The following is a 23,478-nucleotide window of genomic DNA, read 5'->3' as shown; positions in this document are numbered from 1 at the left end:
AAGGCCCCGCCCTCACCCTCGCTGAATCAATCGCAAGCACACGCCCCTGCACTTTTGACTTATGACGGTGTGAAATAATTAATTATAGAAATGTAGATATTAAATTTAAAGCTCCAATCTCCTCAGTCCTCCGAATATCCCGAAAAAAAGTCTGTTGGTGCTTCAGTGTCTACTTCGCTCAGAGAACCTGTCAATCACAGCTGTCAATCATGATGTCACAGCACCGTTTTTATAGTATCAAATAACTAAAAACAAACTTATTTTGAAAACAAACACTTGAAATGACATCAAGTGATAGAAACGACAGTAAATGACAGAAACTATCTTTGGAAAAAAGATATGTGAAGTGTATTTTAATTGTTTAGTTGGTCTCACGTCCCGTTGAATAACATGGGGAGGCGGGGTTTATGACCTATACTAGGACCAGTCACCGGGGGGCGATCGAGACGTTTTGGCTTCACTTTTGAGGGCTTGTGCGGCACACTTGGTTAGAACAAATATTTATTTTTTTATGTTTTAAAAACATAATTCCTGAACAAAAAAGTGATCTAATGACAAAATAAGGTAAGTGGCAAAATATCGGCATCGGTATTGGCAAAAAAAATTATATCAGTGCATCCCTAATATACACACACATATATATATATATATATTTTGGATACACCAATGTATTGCCCACCAATATTTATCGGCCAATATTGACCAAATTTAAACCATCAACATATCAGTCATAATTATGAAAACATAGATATAGAAAAACAATGATTTATTTATAATTAGTATTTTTTTTATTATTATTTAAATGCATTGTATTAAGTTTATAATAGTTTTTTTGTGTATAATTTAAAGAAACGCCTACCAAATTAAATAAAATCAAAAACGTAAAGAATCTAAGTGAAGCAAGTTATGCTACAAAAACATGTGTTCAGTATGTGCCAAAAGTAATTGCACCATTTAATGAGAAATACAAGGATAATACTATCGAATTTAATACAGGAAGTGATATATATATATATATATATTTATATATATACACTGTTTATTAAATATACTGTATATATCAGATATTTATTGGCCCGTTATTGACCAGAGTAAAACCATCGGCATATCAGTTTTAAGCATAAAAATGGCCACATGAAAAACAAATGTTTAATTATTTTACTTTGTAAAAACTCTGAATTCAAATGCACAATCCAGAAGTAATAATATCCACATAATGGAGAAGGTTTGGCACTTCAAAGAACATGTAATATTACATTTTTATTATTTCTCGTTCTCACATTAATGAGAAATAACCGTCGTTACACACGTGACATTCGTGAAAGCGGCACTTACCTATACATGATGAGGTAAAACCATCCAAAATGCTTCGACACCAGCAAACTGAGACTTCTGAGACTCTGTTATAGTATCCGTTAACGCTGCGAGATTGATTGAGTTAAGATTGAAATCACATTATGGTTTTGTGCGAGACAGCGTTTAAAAATGGACCGCAATCAGCGCTTCAGTCAGCTAACCATTCTGCATTGTGTAAGCAAGCGGCGCCCTCTAGCGGTTTTGATGGAAATATCCATTATCCATTACACCACAATAGAACTTAAAAGGGTGTTTTGTTCCTTTGGTAACTTTTATTTTTCTTGATGTATTTGACATTTCATACTACATAATAAGTAACATAATATGTTTGCACAATATAAATTAGTGATGTTTTACTATATACAGTTCAAACATTTTAAATGTGAGTTATGTTGTTTTGAACAGAAGTGCAAAACTGTTTTAGAAGTACGAAATAACCTTTTGTTTTTACATCTATGTACATTTTAAAAACATAAGTCCTGAGCAAAACAGTGATCTGATGACAAAATCGGTTAATAGGTTTTTGTTAAAATCGGCATTGGCAATATTTACCAAATTTAAACCATCAACATATCAATCATAATTATGAAAACATAGATATAGAAAAACAGTGATTTATTTATAATTAGTATTTTTTTTATTATTATTTAAATGCATTGTATAAATGTTATAATAGTTTTTGTAAAGAAACACCTACCAAATGAAATGAACACATTTCACAGATGGAGTTGGGAAGGTCATTCCACCAACGTGGCCGTTCAGTGAAGCCGAAAGTCCGGGAAAGAGATTTGGTGCCTCTTTGTGTTAGTACAACAAGCCGCCACCTATTAGCTGACCGCTGGCTTCTTGTGGGAACGTAGCTCTGGAGCAGACCCAGTGACTGTTCTGTATGCCAGCATCAGAGCCTTACATTTTATACAGTGCATCAACCGGCAGCCAGTGGAGAGAGACGAGGAGTGGTGTAACATGTGCTCTCTTTGGTTCATTGAAGACCAGACGTGCTGCTGCATTCTGGATCATTTGCAGCATGCAGGAAGGCCTGCAATGAGAGCATTACAGTAGTCCAGTCTAGTTATGACAAGTGACTGAATGAGCAGTTGTGTGGCATGTTCAGAGAGGAAGGGTCCTATCTTCCTGATATTGTAGAGTGTGTCTGTGAAATTGTGTTGGTTATCGATGGTTACCCCTAGATTTCGGACCTTTTGGAAGGCTTTATTGTAGTTAAACCGTGGTGATGTTGTGCTCCAACGGAGCATTAGCTGGAAAGACGAGGAGCTCAGTTTTCGCTAGGTTGAGTTGCAGGTGGCGTTCCTTCATCCAGGCCGAGATGTCTGCCAAACAGGCCGAGATTCAAGCAATCACCGCGGTGCCGTTGGGCTGAAAAGACAAGTAAAGCTGTGTGTTATCGGTGTTGCAATTGTAAGAGAACCCATGTGCTTGAATGATGGGTCATGTTGTGTATATAGACAACAGAAGTGGCCCAAGGACTGAGCCCTGAGGTACCCCAGTATGTAGCTGATGTGACTTTTAATAATACATTTAGCCGTTTGAGATGTTTATGATTCAGATGTTTGTAAATCTGATGCTTTCCAGATGAAAAGATCTAAAGTTGACTGTGGCAGGGTGGGGGGCGAGGGGCGGGGCCGGGTCGTAATCCTACACACCCGGTCCCATATTAGGCTAATCAAGCCTCTGAGGTATAAAGGTCGACTGCAGAGGATCGTGCGGGAGAGAGAGATCGTTAACGGACATGTCCGTCATGTGTGTGTTTGTGTCTTCTTTGAAGTTTATCATTAAACTATTATTTATATCGCCAAGCCGGTTCTCGCCTCCTCCTTTCCATTGATCCCTTTACACAGACCTCTCAAGAGATGTACGTGTGCTGTCTGGGGTCTGTCTGATGTCTCTTTTGTTCAGCGTGGTTATTATATGACAGTTGCGCAAACACGTTCACCCCCTGCGTGTTGCTTCTTGTTGACATTCTGATGTTTGAAATTGTTCAGCTGTGCTTTGCAGGATATCAGCTGCACTTCCTTAAGTTTGTGCTGCTTCTGAAAGGGCCTGTGCGCGTGTCTGTCTGTTGACTTGCAAAAGTGCTACGTTCTATCCGTTTCCTGTTTGTGATGATGTCAAACTTTCACTGGAAACATTTACACCAACATGAGACTTTCAGTTGAGTGGCATCAGTATGTTTAATTTGATCTCTTTTTATTTTTGTAACCAAGTGCTGCCTTTTGGTTATTATCTCATTCTCAATTGATGCTGTGAATTTATTTTCTTTTTTGTGCAAGTCATTTGTATCACTGTTTTCATAACAAAGACATAACAAAGATTAAGAAATGGTGGAAAAAAATAATATGCACAATTGTCATTTTGAAAAATATGTGTTTAATCTTTAGCACTCTTATGATGTGAAGACTCCAGTCGTATCAGTATCCTTATAAAAGCTGTTTTATTCTACATGGAGAGGGTCCGCACATGGGGGCGGCCATGTTGGAATCACATAACCAGCCGAATACTACTCGCTTAATCTCAGTAACCGCCCTGTTATTGGACATTTCTGCTTACGGATAAAGTTAACCATAGCTGACTGTGAATAGTGAATTTCTACTATGGCGTCTGTAACCGAACACTACTGATTTTGATTAATGTTACATCCAAGCCACTAGGTGTCACTGTAAGTACAAGTTAATGAGTGCAGCTTTAAAACCCATTTACTGCTGTTCCTGCAGAACTCAATGAAACAACAGTCTTCCAGTTGTTGATTAACAGTGTTTCTTCCCTCCCGTGTTTGTGTCCAGGCTTGGATCGCTAATGTACGAGGAGGTTCCTTCTCTTCTCAGGGCAACCACATCAAATCCAGCTGCAGCCTTGTGGCCTTCAACACAGATCAAGCTGGTGAGAACAGATTCACTCAATGTATTAAACTGATGTCTGTATGCTGTTCCCTCCTATTGTTGAGCAAGCGAGCTCATGCTGGTCAGGTGTGTTCATATTCTGTGGGAATTTGTATGTTCTTCACTATCACCGTATCATCTAAACACCTCAGATAATGAATGAGAATGAATGCTTAAACTGATCCCTGATCAGCAATGATAGCCAAAAGCTCTCTGTTCTTGCTCTGAAGGAGGTGGAATGGTCGGTCTGTCTTCGGTGAATCCTGGATCTGATGGGAAATGGATTGTGACCCAGATTCCATGTCACGCTGGTAAGAAACGCCTCTACACCAACAATTACAGATAAAGTGTTTTCAATAAGTGCAAAGATAGGTCATATTGTATCGTATTGGGCCAGCTATTAAAGGGATAGTTCACCAAAAATCACCCGCATGCCTGAACACATAAGGAGAAATTCTGAAGAATGTTCTCACCGCTCTTTTCCATACAATGACAGTTCAAAGTGAAAATTCTCTCATCATTTACTCACCCTCATGCCATCCCAGATGTGTATGACTTTCTTTCATCTGTTCATCTGAACACAAAGATTTTTAGGACACTATCTCAGCTCTGTAGGTCCATACAATGCAAGTAAATGGTGGCAAGAACTTTGAAGCTCCAAAAAGGACATAAAGGCAGCATGAAAGTAACCCATGGCTTTAAACAAATGTTGCCATTATGCTACAGTAGGTCTGTGAGTGCTAAAGATGCCATGGTGGAAATAAACAAATGTGCAAATGAGATTTGTGGGCTCTAGTGAAGGGTATGATTATTTTGAACATTCTTCAAAACCTTTCTTTTGGCGTTCCTTGGAATAAACAACAGCATAAAGGTTTGGAACGACATGAAAAGAATAAATAATGACTAAAAACACTGTCTGAATGCACTGACTGCATCAGGTAGATGCATTGTAAGGTGTTCACTAAAAATAAACATGCATACATGTGACCCAGATTAGTTTGTCCTAATTCTCTTCCCGTTTTCCCTGTCCCAGACCTGGTGACTGATCTGGATTTCTCACCATTCGATGACTACATCCTGGCAACCTGCTCGGCAGATGAGACAGTAAAACATGATATTTTCAGTTCTGTATTTGAGTCTGGTCAACAAGGTCTCGGTGTTAGATGGCAAATACAGCAACTAGTTTTTCCTCTGAAGTGCTCATTATAGCAACCTGTTACCTTTTTAACACAACTTTGGTTCATAAATTTGAGTGCTATTATCCTGTGCAACCCGACTCCTAGATAGGGTTGGGAACTGATATCCGGTTCATATTTTTAAGCAGTACCATTTTATTTTAAATGCTGGAATCGGATGATTTTCATGACTTTTTCAAACTACAGCTTGAAACATAGAGCACAACTAGTGTAGCCCGATTCCCGAATGAATGACTCTTATGAGACGTTTTTTTTGAATCTGCTACAGCTTGAAACATAGAGCACAACTAGTGTAGCCCGATTCCCGAATGAATGACTCTTATGAGACGGTTTTTTTGATCTTCTACAGCCTGAAACATAGAGCACACCTAGTGTAGCCCGATTCCCGAACAAATGACTCTTATGAGGCGGTTCATTTGAATCTGCTACAGCTTGAAACATAGAGCACAACTAGTGTAGCCCGATTCCCGAATGAATGACTCTTATGAGACGATTCTTTTGATCTTCTACAGCTTGAAACACAGAACACAACTAGTGTAGTCCGATTCCCGAATGAATGACTCTATGAGGCGATTCTTTTGAATCTGCTTCAGCTTGAAACATAGAGCACAACTAGTGTAGCCCGATACCCGAATGAATGACTCTATGAGGCGATTCTTTTGAATCTGCTTCAGCTTGAAACATAGAGCACAACTAGTGTAGCCCGATACCCGAATGAATGACTCTATGAGGCGATTCTTTTGAATCTGCTTCAGCTTGAAACATAGAGCACAACTAGTGTAGCCCGATTCCCGAATGAATGACTCTTATGAGACGTTTTTTTTTAATCTACTACAGCTTGAAACACAGAACACAACTAGTGTAGCCCGATTCCCGAACGAATGACTCTTATGAGATGATTCTTTTGAATCTACTACAGCTTGAAACACAGAACACAACTAGTGTAGTCCGATTCCCGAATGAATGACTCTTATGAGATGATTCTTTTGAATCTACTACAGCTTGAAACACAGAACACAACTAGTGTAGTCCGATTCTCGAATGAATGACTCTATGAGGCGGTTCATTTGAATCTGCTTCAGCTTGAAACATAGAGCACAACTAGTGTAGCCCGATACCCGAATGAATGACTCTTATGAGGCGATTCTTTTGAATCTGCAGCCTGAAACATAGTGTTCGGTTTTCTGCCATCTAAAAGTGTAGTTCACCTTCACAACATGAAACACACACAGGAGTTCATTTACAGGTGTCTGCAGCCATTGTTATATTACCCTGCAAACGCAGCGTACAGATGTTGAGATGTTCACAGATGGTGCAGTTACTCAGGTCGAGGTTTTCTACCTCTCAAATAAAAGGTGTGATTTGACAGCTCAGCAGAACAGACTTATAAAGTTGATGATGAACTCGGTCTTTAGGCCACAGCTGGACTCCACCTGACGATTCATATAGTATATAAATGCTTACATAAACAGAATAGAGGTCCTCTGCCGTTCTGTGTTCTTCCTGTTGTTTTCATTAAAATGACTGTGTAGCATATTTAAACTTAGATGCTAATCTAGAGCTGCTAAGTTCATTACTTGACTGCTGTTTTGCATATCATTAGAGTTTTCTAAAATGTAACATTTATTGGATAATTGGTAATTTTTTTTTAAAAATCTGTTAAATTTGATTGTTAAAGAACTGAATAAAAAAATAATATATTTAATATTGGTTTAATATTTTTTCTGTCCAATTTTGGTGCGTTACTTTCAATAAACGTGTGATAATTTTATTGATTTTTAGTTTTTCAATTCAGCTTCGTTAAATTCATGAAATTAATTAAAAAGTATAATATTAATACAATTATAAAAAATTAAAAAGCTATTTAAAAATGTTCGTTTTTCGGCCAAGTGCATCCTGAATTTTCTTTTCGGCGCATCACTAAATTCGATACATTTAAAATACTTTCCTCGCAGCTGGAATACAAAAGTTAAACATTAATATATATATAATTTTTAGTCCATTTTTCAAAACTTGACACATTTAAGAAGGTCTAAAGCGGTCCTTCTTTTAACCTGCGTGATGGTTACACCACATGACGTTTTCGACTTTATGCCAAAGGAAAAATCTCAAATAAACGTTAAACTCAGTAACTGTAAACGAGTCTGAAAAATGAGCATCACGTCATTAAACCCGATATTATTCCCCCACTCATGCAGCCTTATGACATCATCAGGAAAGACGAATGCTTTCAAAGGTGGAGAAAGTAAAAAGACTGTGCAAATGATTCTCTCTATTTATGGTGTGAGATTCCTCTTGGATAATACTGTAACAGGATATCTTATTTTCGTCTTACAGGTGAAACTGTGGCGTGTGTGTGATCCGGATCAGGATCAGCCGAGCAGTCCTGAGGTGACTCTGAGTCCGGGAGACGGACGATTGGAAATCGTTCTCTTCCACCCTACGACCTCAGGCCTGATCGCTGTGGCATCCACAAGAGGAGTTCATGTGTGGGACACCACGAGAGACTCCGCCCTGACAGGTAAATCACCTTCTGCATTAACACTGATTAAAAACAACCGTCTGGGATTACTGTTGTTTACACTCCGAGCTTGTCAGTGTACACTAAGTGTTTTGTGTCTATGTCTTTTATGTCTCTTTCTTTCTTGTTTGTTTGTATGTTGTTGTTTTGTCTACGTTTGATTTATTTGTGTGCAACGTTTTGTTTGATGTACCGAGCCTCAGGTGGTTTCCACGGCTGCATCTGGGGTCTAAAGCGGAGCAGCTGAGGTAAAGGTTTCATCTCAGAAGCACCACAGAGTTTTGGCTCATGATTGGCTGCTGCTCTCTGGTGCCTCCTGCTGGTGCTCCCCCAACCTCACATCTCACCATCACACCCTCATCCTGTTCCGTTCACTATGCTTCAGTGGAGATGTGTTATTCTCACTCTCTTGCACAACAAGGATTTATGCCATGTGAACGAGATCTTTGAGATCCGCTGTGTTCGATAAGCTTTCACTCAGCGTGCTGTCACCACACTCCCCCTAACAACACGCGTGTGTGTGTGTGTGTGTGTGTGTGTGTGTGTGTGCGCACATTCATGCTGCTCCTGTGTGCATTCCTCATTGACATCACATGCTTTCCTGTGTGAGAATGTTGACACTGGAATCCTAAATGGAGTTTGATATCTTTCCTTGAATGTTTATTGTTATGCATCTATGTTCTGATGTGTGTGTGTGTGTGTGTGTGTGTGTGTGTGTGTGCAGTACTGGAGCAGCACGCTGATCAGCTGCAGGGTTTGGCCTGGAAGGAAGATGGTTCTCTGTTGGCTTCATCCTGCAAGGTAAATGATCTCTACAGCAGCCATAACAGGGTTCATAACAAGTCATGGAAAATGAGGAAAATACCGAAATATCCTGGAAAATAATTATTGGTCTTGGAAAATATTTAAGTATAATATTACCGCTTGACCGTGTGGCTAACATGGTTTTTGTTAATCTACAAAAACATGGTAACGATCGAGACTCTGGATTGGTGTCTCTGTCTCGAATCTCTGTCACGAACATTCTCTGACCATCTGCTGTCATCTCTTCTTTGCTCCGACTTAGTAGTTGAAGTATTGATATCGTGAAAAATAGGATTTTTTCTTTGTTCTAACTATGTCATGATTATTAAATAATCGTCTAAAAACATGGAGTCACGAGTTCAAATCCAGGGTGTGCTGAGTGACTCCAGCCAGGTCTCCTTAGCAACCAAATTGGCCCGGTTGCTAGGGAGGGTAGAGTCACATCAGGTAACCTCCTTGTGGAGGTGTGTGTGGTGAGTTGTGTGTGGATCGTGGAAAGTAGCATGAGCCTCCACATGCTGAGAGTCTCCGTAGTGTCATGCACGACGAGTCACGAGATAAGATGCACGGATTGACGGTCTCAGAAGCGGAGGCAACTGCGACTTGTCCTCTGCCACCCGGATTGCGGTGAGTAACCATACCACCACAAGGACCAATTAGGTAGTGGGAATTGGGCGTTCCAAATTGGGAGAAAAAGGGATAACTGCGATCATTGTGCACTTCAAATTCCAATCGCATTTTACAGTCCAATTAAGGGAATTTTTGCAAATATAAATATATATATATATATATATATATATTAATCAATTTAACTCCGACCATCTCACTGAGCCGCACCCTGGACCGCACTGAGAGCAGCTCCTGAAAGTCATGTGACGATTAACCCCTTCAGAAGCGCTGTGATGCACACGCTGTCTATGGACGGTTTGCTCAAAACTCCCATGAAAATATAAATGAGGGTTTTGATAATGAACACAAAGCACTCCACTTTCATTTGGTTTGTGTAATGCCAAATGTTCTCGGCCAATGGGGGTCATACATACAGTGTTAATGACATGCAGTGACACTGAGAAGATGCTGCTTAATCTGTGTTTCTGTGGAGTTGATAGAATTAAGAAACATCGAATCTTGAGGTCTTCTTTAATGCAAAATAAGGACTTGTGGGTTTAATTGAAGAACCTTAAAATAACGTGCGTAAGTGAAGAATGTAGGACAGATATATATTTTACTATTGCCTACTAGGAGCGCTGGTGGTGTAGTGGGCTAAAGCACATAACTGGTAATCAGAAGGTTGCTGGTTTGATCCCCACAGCCACCACTATTGTGTCTTTGAGCAAGGCACTTAACTCCAGGTTGCTCCGGGGGGATTGTCCCTGTAATAAGTGCACTGTAAGTCCCTTTGGATAAAAGCGTCTGCCAAATGCATAAATCTAAATGTGCTTATACTTATATGATGTAATTTACTTTAATATATTTATAATATAATAACTACTGTTGTACAACAATAGTGTACATGTAAAATGGACCAAGACTAAATTTGCCCAAAAAAAGAGGGATATTTTATATATTTTAGTTTTCTAATTACAATTTTTAGTTTTTTTTAAGCCTTAAATGAAAACAAATATCCCTATTTTATAATATAATTCCCATTTAAATATGAATAAATGACTTGAGGTTTATGAGGTATGACATTTTGTGTTAATTAATCGTGAAAGCCTTAAAACAGCCATAATCACGATTATTTGTGGTCAATTAACAGTAAGCCTTCTTAAATATTGCATATAAATGCAAATAAAAGGTCCTGGAGATGCCCCTTGAAAAGAGTGGGAACCCTGTATAAGCATAAGCAATATATTTAAATAAGCATACATTAAAGATGATGTACTTTACAATGCAAATGATTTTTCTTTTCCACCGTAATGAGAATGAGATTGTTTTTGTTGCATTATGGTAATGAGAATAAGGGGGAGGGGCACTTAATTGTCATGACAATGATGCAGAATGCAGAAAACTTGAATGGCTCTAAACAAAAATCTTATTTATTTAGTTTTTTTTTCTTTTTCCATTGACTTTTAAAGGCATATTTCGGGTTAAGTACGAGTCCACAATTGACAGCATCGCCCTCCTTTAAAAAAATAAATAAATAAATATATATATATATATATACGTGTATATATATATATATACGTGTATATATATATATATATATATATATATATATATATATATATATATATATATATATATATATAATTGTGGTTATAATGGAAGTGAATGGGGCCAATTTCTGAAGGGTTTAAAGGCAGAAATGTATTATTTGAGCTGTAAAGTTGTCTAAATGGTCGTTTTTACATCCATTTTATGTTTATATCATGACAACGAAGTGGTAAAATTCGATATAACTTTACACAGAAAACAATTTTATCAAACTAAAATCATGTTAGCATGCTATACTGTAGAAACGGTCAGTATTTTCATTGTAAGTGCCTCTCTGTAACCTCCACTTTCGATTTTTCTTTGGCAATTATGCCACAAATGCAGGAGCTTAACTTGGATTGAACCCGGAATATTCCTTTAAATTTGTTGACATCAGGAGAAACAGATCAGCTCTCATTATAGCCCTTCTCTAGCTTTTCAACTCCTGGGCTTGTTTGTATAAAGAAGAGCAATTTTTACCTCCCAAAAGTGGAACTGGAGATTTGCCTCTGTGGTGTAATTGTACAATCAATCCAATAGATGTTGCCAAAGTGTTTGTTACTTCCACACTTATCTCTTCACTCATCACAGATTGAGTTTAACACCAGAAAACATCATTATCACGTCCACGGGGGTAAAACTCATAAACCCTGGTGTCGTTAGGGACCGAGAGAATTTATCTGATTTGTGGAAGCCCCTGAAAACCTTTAGTCGTTTACTTCAAATACATTAATTGTACATCATCACTCTTTCGTCACAGATGAATAACACTCAAAGATTACTCTTCAATAGCCAGATGTGTCAGTGTGATTCAAGATCGCGGTGGCTCGTTTGAAACGTTAAACGGCGATCTGTTTCCTTCAATTCAGGAGCGTTTCTATTTCTGGGCCCAACAGGTTTCTGTTTGGCATGAGCAATGCATTCTTTTAACTGTTGTTAAAAATATTACTCTGAAACTATTTTTCATAGTGCATTCAGCTCTGTGCATAAGTAAAGAGTATTGATGGCTATTAATGAATGTAAGGCTGCCACAGATAACACTTATTTATTTATTTATTTATAAATCACATATAGGCTATAACTCACACATGTGTACAGAGTGCCCACCCCTAAAAATAGGGCCACTATGTTTGATTGCTCATATCTTAATAATGCATTAAGGCACTTGCACGATTTTTAGCGTACTTCTAGGACTGAAAATGTAGCTAAATGATTGACTTCTTTATTTATTTGTCGCAAGTTGCTGCTCCCGATGATGTCACAGTGACGTCATTTTGTTGTTTACAAAAAGTCGAAGAAGTGCGGCACAAATCAAGCAAATGCCTTTATGCATTATTAAGATATGAGATCAGACACAGTGGCCCTGTTTAGTTGTTTTTGGCCACCCTGTAGATATCTATAATATAACATCATATATATATATTAACATATATGGGCGTTTCTTCAACTTCGGGCAATATTTTGTAACAGTCTAACAGATAAACCAAATAGAAATAAAACTTACTTAGAAATGTTTTACCAGGCCTTTATTATTATTATTATTATTATTATTATTATTATTATTAAAAAATTTTTATTGCCTTTAATGGGTAGATTTGATTATTTTAGCCTTGTCCCAGATACAGACTTTCAATATTAAACTGTAAAAATGAATAATTAAAAAATACAAATTATTGCATGTTTAAACTTTGATAGACTATTTAATATGTTTTATTTATCGTCCCACAGTTGTGGCGTCATTTCAACCATACCAAACAATTTTGCCCCTAATATAGTTTTTTCAAAAGTTAGAAACCAAGTTGATAAAAGTCGAAATATGAGACGAATTATGTTTGAAGAAACGAAGAAAAATCAAGGTAAAATGCAGAATATGTTTATTGGTCATTTCCAATTAAGCTGCAATTTTGCCAAATTGTGCAAAAAGTGTGAAAACATGATTTTATTGTGTGTATTTAGGATTTTAAAATGTTAGCTATTAAATTAACCTTATCAGGACAAATGAGTTGGTCATTTTATTTAAAAAAATATGTTAAAAATGTCATTTCCATCATGACAGAAATGACAGAAATCTCCTGTGATGCACATATATACATACACTGTTGGACATCGTTAGAAGATAAATAATCAAAAAAGATGTTAACAAGATTTTGTGGACTTTCTAGAAGTTAAAAATGCCTGAAGCACCCATATTCTCTATGCAGTACATCATAGAGTACGACATAGTGTTTTATATATACTGACAGATCAAAGTGTAGGTGGTTTTGGGGTGCAGGAGAAGGTCAGATTGTCTATAACTGAAGTGAGGATAAATTAAAAACACATAAAAGGGAGAAATGTGACACTAGATCACAGACAGAGCCCTAGAGGTTCTGCCCTCACTGGCTGAGCTGTAATTTAAGCGAATAGGCCCTTCAATATTAAAGCAAATAAGCACTGACAACTCATGTGTCCAATTCCAGACGTTCCCCCATTAGGTGAACGCAAAGCGAGCAGTTCATGACAGGCCTCGTTCGGAGGTGTGCACGTGCATATTTTATGACACTGCAAGTGTGCACGCCATATGAATTTGGTGACTTTTTTCAGAAACAACACAGAACTTTGAAGCTCCAAAAAACCCATAAAGGCAGCATAAAAATAATCCATATGACTCCAGTTGTTTAATAAGTGATCCAGTCATTTTTAGGTGAGAACAGACCAAATATAAGTCCTTTTTCACTATAAATATTGCCATCATCAGTCTCATTGGTGATCAGTATAGGCTTGATTAAACACTAAGAAGTGTAATCAAGTTTGAAATCATAGAGTCTGCAATGGCAAGTTTTACAGTGAAAAAAAGAGTTATATTTTGGTCAGTTGACACCCAAAATTGTTTATATCATTTAAGAAGACATGGATTAAACCACTGGAGTCGTATGAATTACTTTTATGCTGCCTTTGTGCTTTTTGAAGCTTCAAATTTCTGGTCACCATTCACTTGCGTTGTATGGACCTACAGAGCTGAGATATCCTTCTGAAAATCTTTTGTGTTTTTGAGAAGTGTGCCAAACATTTATTTTGTAGTTATTCGCTAATGTTTCTATTTGTCCGTTAAACACTTTTAATTGTCTCCCACTTTCAAAACAAAAATGTTATTAGTGATGTTTGAGAAAGCAAGATTTTTGGCATTTAATCACATGTAGGAAATGAAATTTGGCTTTTGTTAAAATGCTTATTTTTGATATCAGTATCAGGGTTGCACTAGTAAAAAATTTAATTCTTGAAATAAAAATGACAACATTACTGATATCGGTCTATAAGTAGTTTCACTTATACTGTCATTTCACTCCTGTTTATTAATTTTCACATATCAACTATGTACTTCATACTAGTCATTTTTTATATGAATATTTAATAATTTTTACTTATTTCAAATATTAATTCCTGATATCAACAACTGAAAAGCAACTAGTGAAAATATCTTCATTTTATTAATTTATTTTTATTTCAAAATGTTAGATTTGGTATTTCAGATATCAATACATTTAAGATATATTATAAAAGGCTTTCTTACCAATTACAATAACATTATAGATATCTGAAAGTGGCACTGCCACTAGTGAAAACCAAATAACAAATTCGATTTTTGATTTCAGAAATAAACATTTGCATTTTGCACCAGTAACAATGTAACTATTGATATGTTAAATTATAATTTAACTAGTAAAAATTGGATTAAAGTGAACGACAGATCACTGTTATATTCTACTTGTGAAAATGCAGTTGCAGATATCAAAAATTGCTTTTTTTGCTAGTTTCGTAAAATTTCGTAATTTCGTTTTTGATATCAAGGATGGGTATTTCTACAATAATAACGTCATTTTGTATATCAACTATTAACGTTTTTACTAGTGCAAATGTAATCATTGGTATTAAGAGTTAGCATTGCCATTGGCAGTAATCCCATTGCTGATATCAAGAATGAGCCTTTTAACTAGTCAAAATTGAATTTTAGATCTCTATAATACGTGTGTGGCATGCTTTTCATTTATTACACTGTGCATTTCCTCTCTCTCTCTCGGATGGGCATCAGTGGTCAGACAATTCAGTCTGTGTGTAGTCTGTTCTGTTTGAGTAAACTGGTAATAAAACCCTCTCTGTAGAATTACAGGCTTCTATTTAAAGCAGTATAGACTCTCATCTGGGATCATGTTTTTGCACTCTGTTTGCACTGATCGTAATCACACCAGTAGATCTCAGGTCAGAGTTTCACATGCCTATGGACTGTCAGGTCTGGTTTGTATGCTTAGGGGTAAGACTAACCCCCTCTGTCTGGGGATTGCACGACCTTGTGTGTGGGCTGCCCGTCACAGTATTAACGTATATACAGCAAATAAAATACTCTTTATCATAACTGCAGAGTGCAAGTCAGGATTAATAGTTTCAACATAATGCTCATCCTTATAAAGGGGACACATCATAAAATCACATTGTGTTTTTTGCTCTTTTCGGATTTGTAATTTTTTGTGATGCACTATGTACACGTAGGCTATGTTTGGAAAAGGCTACTTGCATACTGTGCAATACATGTGAAAGGGTACCGAGTGCTGCCTACTATTTAACATCTAATATGTGACATGGTACACCTTATGCAAGGGTAGATTTAGAAAAAAAAAAGTTATACATTTCTATCAGATAACCTATCAATGTGCATTTCTAATTCTAATACAGCAAGTGCCGTCCAGTTATCATCTCGGATTTAAAATAAAGCAAATTTTTCTTTTTTAAATCAATAATATTTTTGGTGCATTTTACATTTACATTTATGCATTTGGCAGATGCTTTTAACCAAAGCGACTTACAGTGCCCTTATTACAGGGACAATCCCCCCGGAGCAACCTGGAGTTAAGTGCCTTGCTCAAGGACACAATGGTGGTGGCTGTGGGGATCGAACCAGCGACCGTCTGATTAACAGTTATGTGCTTTAGACCATTACACCACCACCACTCCATTTTGGCAGTCGGATTAAATAACGAGTCAAGCCTAGTGTTAGTCCAGGTTCTATACAAGTTTAGCTCAATCGACAGCATTTGTGGCATTTATGTTAAAAATAATTTTGACTTGTCTCTTGTTTAAAAGAAAGAAGAGATTGCATTGAGCTTTACATGTATTGCACCGGAATATAATAAGTAAGCAATGTTAAAATCGTGGTTTATTTTACTGTACTTCTGGTTACCCCCCTTGGAAGAAGTAAACTTGACTAACATTATAATTGGACTTCAGAGGGTAAAGTAATTAATAGCATCAAAAGTGTAGAATTCAACTCTTAAAGTCACTTTTATTTTTAGTGGAACCACTCTTTTATTTCATGTGTGTTTGGTAATAAAACCAGCATGCCATTGTGATGTAGTGTGGTTTACAGTATGTTTATCCTGTTGAAATGATTTATCGTCTTGGTTTTGGTGACTTGTGTTTTGTGTGATTGTCTAGAGTTGAAATGAGTTTTAAGACAATGTCTCTGGCTGCTGACAGGGTGCATTATGTACATTATGTGCATTAAAAATCCCCGTGTTATTCTTCAGGGAGTGATTGAGAGCACCTGTCTAACAGGACTGCACTGCAACTGCTCCAAAACCTAGTCAGCTGCCTACAAGGTAACATTTTAAGGCATCAAAGCTAAGGCAATTATTATGCCTTGTAAGGTACCTTGTTTTAGGTAAATTCTTAGATAATGCAATCCCAGGCTGCATTGCGACGAGCTCAGTGAAAAATAAATATCGCAATAAAAAATTGGCAATATTTCATTCAATTCTGAAAAATATTGATAAAATATTTAAATCTTAAACCTTGACTATTTTACCCAATATTTCTGTTTTAGAGTATCATGTTTTTAGCTTGGCTAACGTCAAACACAGCCAATACTTGCTGCCTTCAGATAGGGTCTCCATGGTCATGGAAAACCTGGAAATATTTGGGAATTTTAAAACAGTCATTCTTCTTACATTTAAAGTACATGCATTTAGTTGCATCTATAGTTGCCATGCATTTGGTTGCATCTATAGTTGCCATGCATTTAGTTGCATCTATAGTTGCCATGCATTTAGTTGCATCTATAGTTGTCATGCATTTAGTTGCATCTATAGTTGTCATGCATTTAGTTGCATCTATAGTTGCCATGCATTTAGTTGCATCTATAGTTGTCATGTATTTAGTTGCATCTATAGTTGCCTGCATTTATTTGCATCTATAGTTGTCATGCATTTAGTTGCATCTATAGTTGTCATGCATTTAGTTGCATCTATAGTTGTCATGCATTTAGTTGCATCTATAGTTGCCATGCATTTAGTTGCATCTATAGTTGTCATGCATTATTTGCATCTATAGTTGCCTGCATTTATTTGCATCTATAGTTGTCATGCATTATTTGCATCTATAGTTGCCTGCATTTATTTGCATCTATAGTTGCCTGCATTTAGTTGCATCTATAGTTGTCATGCATTTAGTTGCATCTATAGTTGTCATGCATTTAGTTGCATCTATAGTTGCCTGCATTTAGTTGCATCTATAGTTGCCATGCATTTAGTTGCATCTATAGTTGTAATTAAATGTACACTTTGCAAATTGGTCTGAATGATTCATTTGTGAATCGGCCAGCATATAAATGGTTTCACCAACGACTGGGTAAAAAATACATCGTTTATGTAGAGCGCTACAAACCAGTCATTTATGGGATTTGTTTATGGTTATGATGCTGTCTTAGAGGCCGTTCAGATGATCGCGCTTTTGTTTTAAAAAAAAGCTAGACGGAGCTCATGTCTTGAGACATGTTTAAGTGACACATCGTCTTAAACATGCATCGCTCCTTGTAAGAGATGCTGAAAAAAACAGCCAGAAGTGCCGCCGCGGTCAAAAACGTTCATCTAACTCTTGTTTACATAAATGACTGAAGCAAAAACGTGTCCGATGTGAACTGGCACTCAGGGCCCGTTTTAACCAAATGAATCTTGGTGTTAATGAAAAGCTAGACACTGTGCAATGAATGGAACTGAATGGAGCTGTTTTTAATGTAATAATTGTATGCACCTCTCATGTGGGAAATGCGGAAAGAACAGCGAGACGTGGCACGCCGTTCAAAGGCACCGTGTTTACAGACATTCGGTGTGAGTGGCTACTTAGAAGCCAGCTGCATATGTAGCCAGTAGACAGCGGGCCACTCGCATGATTTTGTAACAGAGCCCACGTGTGTGACAGAGCTTTCCAGTCACCAGTGTGTGTCCCCCAGGGATGGATTACCGACTGGGCCAATGGGGACCGTACCCAGGGGCCCTTGACTGCCCGGGGGGCCATTGGGTTTAATGTTGCGCAATCCAGTTTGGCGATTCCCCCCGCTCGAAAACCCATCAACAATAAAACCCCCCCATCAACAATGACCCCCTCCCCCTCCCCCACGCTCAACAACAACAATTGGCCATGAAAAAGAACCATCCCCCGCTCAACAACTTATGGAGGGGGGACCTTGGAGATAATTGGCCTTTGCAAGTCCTAATCCGTCCCTGGTGTGCCCACCTCTCTTTCCTGATAATGAGAGATAACACTCTGCCTGTGGAGTTGTGAGACTCTTAAGTGAATGTGTCGGTCTCTGGTGTTCAGTAAGTGTTTGTTGTTTTGACTGATGAGCGAGTGAAGAAGCGTCTGTTCATATAAGCTCTCATTTCCCCTCACTGATCGCATTCTCTCTCCTGATTGGCTGTCTTTTCGTGCAGTGGGGTCGTGTGATGGTCACTGATTGACTGAAGTGGTTTTGATGTTGAGTGATAGTTTCACAGCTCTGTTTGGGTTTACACTGACTGTTATTTTGACTGGCTCGTAACACAAACCACATGAAGCCATTTTTACCATATAGTGATTAAAGTTCAATCGTACTTAAAATAGAAGATGCCTCCAACATCACAGTACATTTGAATTCTGAACGTGTCAATCATTTCAAGGATGACATATTGAGATTTTGTTTTAAATACTGCTTTCTTTCTTTTCTCGGCAGGACAAAAAGCTGCGTATCTTTGACCCGCGGGCCCAGCCGTCAGCTGTTCAGGTACTGAAAAAAAACAAAAAACATTCTTTTAATCCAAATCCATAAAGCACAAATGAGTTTTCAAGCATATTTTTTCATTTTTAAGTCATGAATGTCAAGAAGTTTTCTTAGGGTTACTCCATTTGACCTGAACAAGATGTGCCTTTTCATTAAAATATCTTAATTATTCAAAAACATGACACACAGAGGGTCTAAAAATGGGTCTGTTTTATGTTTTCTCTTTTATTTAAATGAATGTTGGTTAAAAAATAGTAATCAATGATTATTATATACTTCTTTTTTTCAAGAATTTCAGATTTTAATGAGAATATGTAATGAGTTTATTTTATTTTATTTATTTATTTTTACTCCTTTAAGCTCGGATGGCCCGCAAGAAAAATATTAAAACAAGTACAGTGTTGACCAACACAAAATGGGTGTCGTTTGAAAGCTTATAAGCTCTACTTTACAATGCATGCAGACATTATGACCAAAACTGAACAGGTGCTTTGAAATTAGTAGACAAATCAGAAATGTTCCGTTTTGATAATTAAAAAAAAAAAAGTTGCACTGTACGTATTATTGCAATCAGTAAAAACATCAAACTGATCAAATAGCCATGAGTCATATGTTGTTTATGTTGCTCTCAAAGACTAGAATACAACCAGTCTATCTGTTTTACTCACAGACAAAAATATAGAAATTATCTCTTTGAAAATTATGTTAGTGTTGCTTATATGCCGTGTTTTTCCTTATAACTTCATGTAAGATGAACTGAACATTAAATATCACATATCATTATTTAGAGGAGGTGATTGTATTTCAAACGAGCCCACACACAAGGTAATCGGATGGATACATCATTAGATTATCCACATGAAGCACAATGTTACATATGGCCACCAAGAGATGGCGCCAAGAACATATAACAGACTCAATGATGACTCAAATGGCACAGAATGGAACTCATTCACATGCTATGCAAACCTTTAGTTTTATTTGTTCGGAGAGGCTTTTGGACACATGGAGATGTTTTTTGACACTATGATAAATTAGTTTTTTAATGCTATAATTCTGATTGTTTTGTCATATCAACACAAACGTTTTCTCAGATACAGGTGACATAATTGGGAACAAAACAAAAGCAGTTTATTTACACTCAGAGATATATAATGTAAAATAAGAAAAATAAGCAAAAAAGTAAATTTTTGGCTCAAATGTTTTGCAGTTTCTTAGGCTGAGAGTCATAATCTATATCATTAAAAATGTTGAAAAGTTTTCTTTACAATGATACCAAAGATTTGACCCTAGTTATAAGCTTTATATTTCGGGTATGCCACTGAAACAGTAAATCTTTAAAAACACCTTGCCCCTAGAAACATGTAATCATGCTCCTCTTAGAACAGAAGAGGTGTATGCAAGCAATTGTTTTGAGTGAACTGCATTTTAAATGTATTTTTCAATAACCTAATAGATCCAGACCACGTCACTGACCCACTTATTAATGTTGATTAATGCATTTTTATATTTCTTTGTAAAAGTTGCATATTATCATTTGTTAAAGCATCGTGAAACAACATAAACCAAAAATGAACTATTCTTGTTTTATAAATGAAGTAAAAATGTGTTGATCATTGTTAGTTCATGATACTTAAAGCATTTACTAACGTATACAAATAGAAACTTATGGTAAAGTGTTAGCCAATGTGTGTTTTATTTCAGTAAGATTTCAAAAGCCTCGCATTGAAAACCAGCTACAACCAGCTACTTTTGCTGTTTTCCCCCCAGCCGGGTTAGTTTCATGTCCGTTTTTGTTTGTGCTATTTTATTAATGCTTTTTAAAGTCAGCAGATGCCTTATATATAATGCATATATAATAATAACCCAGTCAGTATTCTGTATGTATGTTTGTGTCTAGCCTGGAGAATTGTCTGTGTTTGCTAGTATGTAGGTAGCATTTGTATTTGCTGCTTCGGTTGTTGGACATCCAGTGTTCTTGAATTACGTCTACTGGATTGGAGGGACTCCTTTTATATTTCTCCATTTATTTCATTCTGTCCATCACGTCACGTCTGTGGCCAATCAGATCAGACCGTATCCTCAGTATGGCTCAATCACTAGCTCATTGATTCCCTCACTTTGTTGTTTATCACAAGCTGGTGAAATCATGGGAACTAGTTAGACTTTGGGGAAACAATACAGTGCCATACCTGTGTGGCCATGACCGTATGAGTCAATATGACCGTGATCGTGTTTTCGAGACCGGTGAAAACGGTCAACAATCACCGCAGTTTGGTTTGAGTGCGAATCAATTTGCCCGAATTTAGCAGGAACGAGGAAGTTCAGATCAGACCAAACATTCCCAAACCCCCCGTCAGAGGTGAGGTGTGACCTCACCGAAGGTTTCTCCAAGAGCGAGTCTCTTTGTATTTCTGGTGTCTTTTAAAGGTAAATAAAAGCTCAGAGGAATCAGATAGGGTCACGGTGGATTATAGATTACCCACGATGCCTTCTGTATGCTTTACTGAAGATTAGTGTCTCAGAAGAGCGCTAGATCTGACATCTGACGCCTCATCGTGATCCCAAACACCCACACACTCTCGTGTGATCTGTGTCAGTGTGTGTTTTTAGAGTGTCGGATTAATGGATTATCATTTACTCACCCTCATGTTGTTCCAAGCCCGTATGACTTCCTTTTCTTCCTAGGGACACAAAGCTGGCACCGTGCGACACGTGTGTGTGTGTGTGTGCGCACTCTCACCAGCGGCATTAACCTCACATGCACTCGAGTGTTCTTTAACAAGCTGTCCTGCAACAACTCTTTACAAAACCACCCTGACATGTCTTACAGTCGCAGTCACGCCAGACAGCATTTGGTTTTGTTTACTCTCTAACCCGTAAGTGCCGTGACCACGCTCTTTTGCTGACTGCAACCATCTACTCTGGGAATGGACACGCTCTGCACTGTCCCGTCTAATTATAGTTTAAAATTTCGTTTTTATTTATGTTTTATTTTTCAATTCTATCTAGACATCCCCATTTGTCCTTTCGATGTAGATTTGTTCTGTTAGTTTTCACTCTGTGACTGAATCTTGGTTAAGTTTCAGCTTTTTTGTGTGCGCTTCTGCCATGTCGGAGTTACCGCAATTACTCGTGTCTTTGCCTGCCTTTTGGAAATATCGGCCTGGATGAAGGAACGGTACCTTCAGCTTAACCTCAGAAATCCTCGTGATCCCAGCCAACCCATCTGAAAACCACAACCTCTCCATTCATCTTGGTTCAATTCCACTAATGCCAACCAGGACAGCTCAGAACCTGGGAGTGGTGCTGGATGACCAGCTTAACTTCACTGCCCACGTCTCATCAACTGCACGGTCTTGCAGGTTTGCACTTGATGAACGCCCCCCTACTTCATTCCCTTACCCCGGCCGCCCCCTACTATATTTCCTCACCCCCCTAATGTAGCCTATGACAAATTTAAAAGAGCTGAAGTAGTGATATGATAATATTCAATATCAATCTATTTCTGCCTAAAGTACAGTTAGCATTACTGTAGTTAATTCAAGGGTGGTGATGTCGGATTCTGTGTCAAAATCAGATGGTTTCCGCTTCTCGTGCTTTGCTTCTCACTGATTTACATTTACATTAATGCATTTGGCAGACGCTTTTATCTAAAGCGACTTACAGTGCATTTATTACAGGGACAATCCCCCCGGAGCAACCTGGAGTTAAGTGCCTTGCTCAAGGACACAATGGTGGTGGCTGTGGGGATCGAACCATTGACCTTCTTATTACTAGACCTTCTTATTACTATGTGGTTTAGCCCACTACGCCACCACCATCTATCCATTGAGTCGTATCCATCTACAGAGGTCCATTAGTCAAGTTGTGCCTCCGTCTGTGTCACTGACGCTGCTGAACCAGATACTTCAGATGCGTCACTAGACTTCAAAATCAGATGAACCGCGGTACAAATGCGTACCAACCCGTATAATTGAGAACCGACTGATATACTCCTAGTCTAGATGCAAATATGAACTTGACGATAGATTTGATTATTATGACTGATAAACGCCCCCCCATTTGTAACCTAATGCCCCCCTTCTCTACTAATTTGCTCTCAGCGCTCCCTGGCATCCTTTGAACGCCCCTGGTGGGCAGTTCCGCACCTGTTGAGAACCCCTGCTTTACAACATCAGGGAAATCAGACCGTACCTGTCTGAATATGCTGCACAGCTCCTGGTCCAAGCTGTGGTCATTTCAAGACATTAATAACGTGAACTACTTCAAAGAGTTCTCGTCAAAAAATCCTCCACGTGCAACAATGACAGCTTTGCAGGTCCTTGTTATTCTAGCGGTCAGATTGTCCAGATACTCCGGTGACCTTTCACACCACACTTCCTGTAGCACTTGACCTTTGACCCCACACTTCCTGTAGCACTTTCCATAGATGTGACTGTG

At 37.9% G+C, this 23,478-nt stretch overlaps 1 protein-coding gene across 3 annotated transcripts in view; it reads left to right on the top strand.

Moving 5' to 3' along the window:
• The window catches only part of LOC127653188 (mitochondrial import inner membrane translocase subunit tim16), a 173,255-nt gene that overhangs the window by 959 nt on the left and 148,818 nt on the right, over nucleotides 1-23,478 (top strand). For all 3 annotated transcript variants that reach the window (XM_052139772.1, XM_052139770.1, XM_052139769.1), the window contains exons 2-7: nucleotides 4,158-4,254; nucleotides 4,484-4,564; nucleotides 5,287-5,357; nucleotides 7,787-7,970; nucleotides 8,695-8,771; nucleotides 18,988-19,038. In XM_052139772.1, coding sequence (XP_051995732.1) covers nucleotides 4,158-4,254; nucleotides 4,484-4,564; nucleotides 5,287-5,357; nucleotides 7,787-7,970; nucleotides 8,695-8,771; nucleotides 18,988-19,038 — 561 coding nt within the window. The remainder of the gene's footprint in view (nucleotides 1-4,157; nucleotides 4,255-4,483; nucleotides 4,565-5,286; nucleotides 5,358-7,786; nucleotides 7,971-8,694; nucleotides 8,772-18,987; nucleotides 19,039-23,478) is intronic.

Source organism: Xyrauchen texanus, chromosome 12, assembly GCF_025860055.1.
Source record: "Xyrauchen texanus isolate HMW12.3.18 chromosome 12, RBS_HiC_50CHRs, whole genome shotgun sequence".
Lineage (NCBI taxonomy): Eukaryota > Metazoa > Chordata > Actinopteri > Cypriniformes > Catostomidae > Xyrauchen > Xyrauchen texanus.
Note: the sequence above shows the minus strand (reverse complement) of the source record. Positions and strands in the feature narration are given on the sequence as shown.